General features: G+C 40.4%; 1 protein-coding gene across 1 annotated transcript in view; it reads left to right on the forward strand.

Annotated features, from left to right (window-relative positions):
- The first annotated feature begins 1,425 nt into the window (after positions 1-1,425).
- Positions 1,426-5,219, forward strand: part of LOC109466209 — a 20,833-nt gene continuing 17,039 nt past the window's right edge. Inside the window, exons 1-3 of the mRNA XM_019763876.1 lie at positions 1,426-1,482; positions 3,193-3,337; positions 4,241-4,428. Coding sequence (XP_019619435.1) covers positions 1,426-1,482; positions 3,193-3,337; positions 4,241-4,428 — 390 coding nt within the window. The remainder of the gene's footprint in view (positions 1,483-3,192; positions 3,338-4,240; positions 4,429-5,219) is intronic.

Genomic DNA, 5,219 nt, shown 5'->3' on the forward strand with positions numbered 1-5,219 from the left:
GGCTATCGTTGTAGATTTTCAAACAGGTTTTGAATTGATCGAAAAACCTTCTGATTGTAGTGTTTTTCGGCGTGGTGAAAACTCATAGCAAAAACCTATATTTTTTCCGTTTTTAGCCTTTAGCCTGGAAAAAATCGTTTTTTTCATAGCAGCAAAAAAAAAACTGCAAAGAAACTATATTTTTCGTATCCAAAATTCAGTAGTGGCAAGGTATTGGACTTAGTAGAGCATGGGACATTTCAGAACCTACAGTCTGCAAAAAGGGATTGGGTGGATAAGGGGTAACAACCTACACAAACAGCCTATTGAATGACAATTTAGGTGGACCATTAAGAGGTAACCACCAAGGGAATAATTCACTCTGCTGTATGCTTTTATATTTCACTTGGGCATAAAATCAATTCAGGTGATTCTTGACCTTATCTCAAGTTAAATGCAAATATCGTAATTGATCATAGCATTAGGCTTTCCCTTGGGAATTGAAAAAAAAACATGTTAACTACACGAAGGGGTGTGGTCATCTCAATCACACAATAGGGGCAAGGCCATGGTGATGGCCCTGCAACTCCTAGCGCAGACATGCATTTTTGGAGAACATAACATCTAAAAACATCACTTATTTGATAATGTCTAAACACTCCTTGGCTGCTGTTGGCACTGAGGAAAATATGACATGGATTTTTGATAATCTTTAGTTATGATTTCTAACGACAAACCTAACAGCCATGCAGGCAGACACTGTAAGGAAAACATGACGTATTTTCAACTGGCGTCTAACAATTCTAACCCTACTAAGCACACCACATGTGGCTATCGTGAGGTAGATTCTCTTGTTAGAAACAATTCTCTTGTATGCAACAAACCTAACAGCCACGCAGGCAGAAACTGTAAGAACTTGAAACAATGATTGACATGCATTTTCAACTGCCGTCTAACATCTAACATCATGGTCCATTAAGTGGTTATCTGCATGTGGTTATCTGCATGTGGTTATCTGCATGTGGTATACGTAATCAGTGATCCTTGTGTACTGTTATATTCTCTTGTTAGATTTCTAACAACAAACCTAACAGGCATACAGGCAAAACACTGTAAGAAAAACATGACATGTATTTTCAACTGCCGTCTAACATCTAACACCATTAAGCACACCACATGTGGCTATCTGCATGTGGTAGTCAGGGATCCTTGCACTGTTAGATTCTCTTATATAATGTAATTAACTGCCGTGTAGTTTTTCAGAAAGTACAGTTAACATTTCGCTATACAGTTTCTTTGGAAATTCAAAACATATATAATATATATTTCCTCCCAGTCTGTCAGAATCCGCTTGGGATGGAATCTGGTGCCATACCTGATGACAGCATCACTACCGGTCACTACGGGAATCCTAATCAATATCCCAGATACGGGAGGTTGAACGAAATGGCTGGTTGGGGCGGCTGGGCACCAGGTGCCAGCAACATCGGACAATGGTTGCAGGTTGGTATAGATTTAAAAAAACTTATTTGAAGAAAAGCCTTATTTCTTGTTAAGTTAACTTTATCGAGGGTGACCCTATCCATCGCAAAATCTACTGCAGTATTGGAAAATAAGTTGTTTCGTTGCTTGCTATGGCATGTTTTCAAACAGGGTCAGTTTTAGAATACAGCAGCTAATCTTGGTTCTTTATCTAAGTAAAATGCTATAAGTAAGATAATCTATTTATCTAAGAACAGCACCTGACCTTTTGATTACACGTGAAATGATGAACACACTTAAAGTTGTTTTGCTTAATTTTGAATGCAAGCTTACGTGTCAAATATCATCAGCTAGGTAATATGCTCTTACTAATAGGCAATTGGTTGAATTATCACCAAACATTCTGCCTTTAGGTGGATTTAGGAGAACCAAAGCGCGTCACGGGCACCATCACTCAGGGTGGCGCATGGTCTGATCAGGAACAATGGGTGACGTCGTACAAGCTCGAGTATAGTGGAGATGGAGATTTTTGGACGACATATGCCGGAAGCGCTGGCTCAGATGAGGTTACTTAATAATAGACACCTTTTAAAAAAGTCATGAATTTTAACATGCAATATCTATGGATACATTTTTATATTGTATAAAACATATCCCAGTTAAAATACAACATTAACACTGCCCCAACTTTCGTACAGTCATGTTCTTTAATAGTCTCCTCTGCAAAGCATATTTGATCGATGGAAACATATCCGAGTATCTTATACCTTAAGTTTAAAATGTCGAGAACGTACTGATAACTCTGTCTAAGTCAATAGATAATGTAGATACTGTTTATGATTTAATGGAACGTCAGTGATATTAGAGAAGATGTAGACGGGAGTTAAAGGAGTACTAACCTCCAGAAGGAGGTGCTATATTTCGACAGGCATTTATTTTTGGAATTGAAAAATTCATATTATTTTACAGTATACAATTAAATGATCATTTTGCGCGCAAGTCTTAAAACGCATCGAATCCAGGACAAACTCTCCAAATACCCTCAAAACTATCCCATAATACACCACGCTACCCCATTAGTGTCTATGTTTTAAACAAAAAGTTACGTTACAGACCTCATTTTGGGGGCGATAAGAAAAATTCATACCGTTTTGTGTTCTTTGGTATCTTACCAACCATTGCCCTTCTTGGTGTCCTTATCGCCCCTCATTTATGCCGCAAATATTGACGATAAAAAAACGGCGTAATCTAGTTATCCTTTCCAAAAGTGGCGTAATCTAATTATCTGTTCAAGTGATACTTACATGCAAATAAGTTGAGAAAATCAAAACACGCAGGATGAAACTGGCTCCCACTGTATTCGACATCCTGATATTATAACATCCAAGCCACAGGTCAAGCAAAGTAAAGCAAGTAATTTCTCAATTATCAGCTTGTTAATGTGCTTGTCTCCTACCATTTTCGCCGAAAAATGTTTATGTTAACCTGAAGTGTATGAGTATTGCGTAAGCCAGAATTCCCGGATGTATCAATTGTGGTTCAGCATGGGGGAAAATGATATTAATATCACTTTACAAACATGCTCCGCTCAACTCGTACAGGCGAAATTATGTAAAAAGTCGGCTAGTTATGTATTCATTGCAGCATGATGTATCGGAAAATAGCACTTCCTTCTGGAGGTTAGTACTCCTTTAAAAATGCATTCATTTAAATTATCCGTTCATCCTGTAGGTTTTGACAGGCAACACGGACAAGAACACACCTGTAACGAACCTACTGGACAACCCATTTACTGCCCGTTATGTGCGCTTCTACCCTCAGTCCTGGAATAATTACATCGCCATGAGGGTGGAGATTCTAGGCTGCAACATTACCAGTAGGTCTATGTTGTTCCATTTGGTGAAGTCTATAGACAAAAAAATAATTATTAGCGATGCAAATGACTTTATTATACAATTGCAGTGCTTTGGGGACTGGCCCTTGATAATGCGAGGATGGATCATCTAAACGTCTCCTGGACAGTCGTCGGGAATCTTCCGATCTCGCGCTACACGCTCCGGTACCAGCCGGCAGACGGGTCGGGCTCGTACCAGGACCTCTCCCCCGCACCAGGAGCGGGAGTCACCTCGGCAACCGTGTCAGGACTGGTCGCCCACACCGAATACACCCTCGCGTTGACTTCTTTTGACGAGGATGATCAGCCGAACGGAGTTATCAACGGAACATTTACCACAGGTGTGTGGAGTAAATAATTATAGTTGGGTAAACTACATGTGGTATGATAATGTATGCAAACTTCGTGGTAATATAGTGCTGAGTAATCTGAATGCTTGTTGATATCGGGTTAGAAATTTGGAATAATAAATTTGGCTTGCGGTTGTAGGGCAAGCCTACAATTGATGGGGCTAAATATTGATAGTGTCTACTGCAACTGCCTGTCGGCATTAACTCAGGTGACCTCCATACCATCCCAGGTGCGGCCATTAGACTGTGAAGTTTTAATCACTCCCTGTCCTTTATAATAAGCCTGTTCGGTTCGTTAACGTGCTCCAGATGTTTTGATCAAAGACGACCGGGAACTCCATTTATGTATAATTAACGTCCTATCTAAGGGGACAGCCTACCCAAAGCTAGGTATCCAGTTCTACATGTGGTTTAAGTGAGGAAAGTCGTGTAAAATCCCAGGGACACAATGTTTGGGCATGTAAGGGTACCGGGAACTTGGTTGCGCAACAAACACCGATTCGCCAAATGCCACGACTTAAGGGCTTCCAAACAGACATTTGTCTTTTCTTCCCAGTCTGCCAGGATCCGCTTGGGATGGAATCTGGTGCCATACCTGATGAGCGCCTCGCTACAAGCAATTACGGAAACCCTAACGCATATCCTAAATACGGGCGGTTAAAAGAGATTCGTGCTTGGGGCGCCTGGACACCCGGGTTTCACAATATAGGGCAATGGTTACAGGTAAGTGTACATTTTCATAGATGGAAAAATCCTGTATGCTTTGTAAATAGAAAGTTTTTTTGTCGTTGAAGAGGTTCATCAGTCAGGTAGAATTATCAGTTAGTAGTATATTCCTCAATCAGTGACTCTTTTGAAAGGTAGAAACACGTACCTCCAAATTTTTTATGTCCACTGTACATCTTGATCACGGAGTGACCTAGTCTCGCGAGAACAGGAAGCGGTCCACATCCAGTTGGAACGTGCCGGGATGAATCGCAATGAAGGTTGGGAGCTGCCCAAGTCCTACCTACCCCTAGTCCGCAAGAAGGCAGGGGAGGCCAGAAGATCCACACAAGTCTCGTCCTAGTCTCGTGTTTTCGCGAGACTAGGTCACTGCGTGAACCAGACGTACAGTGGACATCGAAAATTTCGAGTTACGTGTTTCTACCTATCAAAATAGTCACTGATTAAGGAATATACTACTGAGTTTTTTTTGTTAATTTCATGGAAGGAGATCCGATCTATGTAAACTCTGTCATATTCGAAATAAGATAACCAATTGACTACTACGATGCGTTTCGATTTTTAAAAATATATTTTTCAATGCAGTAGCTGGTAGGTCATCCAAAACAAATGCCATATCTTTCTTAACCCTTAACAGTACACCTTCCCGGACTGATTAATCTGTACACCTGGGGTCCGCACGGACCCCAGAACAATTTGCTAAATTTTAGATATCATCAACATGCTACAAGCTCAATTAAATAGATAAAGCTGTTTAGTCTTTTCCAACTGGATAATTGAAAGTTTAA

This window comes from Branchiostoma belcheri, unplaced genomic scaffold (assembly GCF_001625305.1).
Source record: "Branchiostoma belcheri isolate BF01 breed outbred unplaced genomic scaffold, Haploidv18h27 scaffold160, whole genome shotgun sequence".
In the NCBI taxonomy this organism is placed as follows: Eukaryota; Metazoa; Chordata; class Leptocardii; order Amphioxiformes; family Branchiostomatidae; genus Branchiostoma; species Branchiostoma belcheri.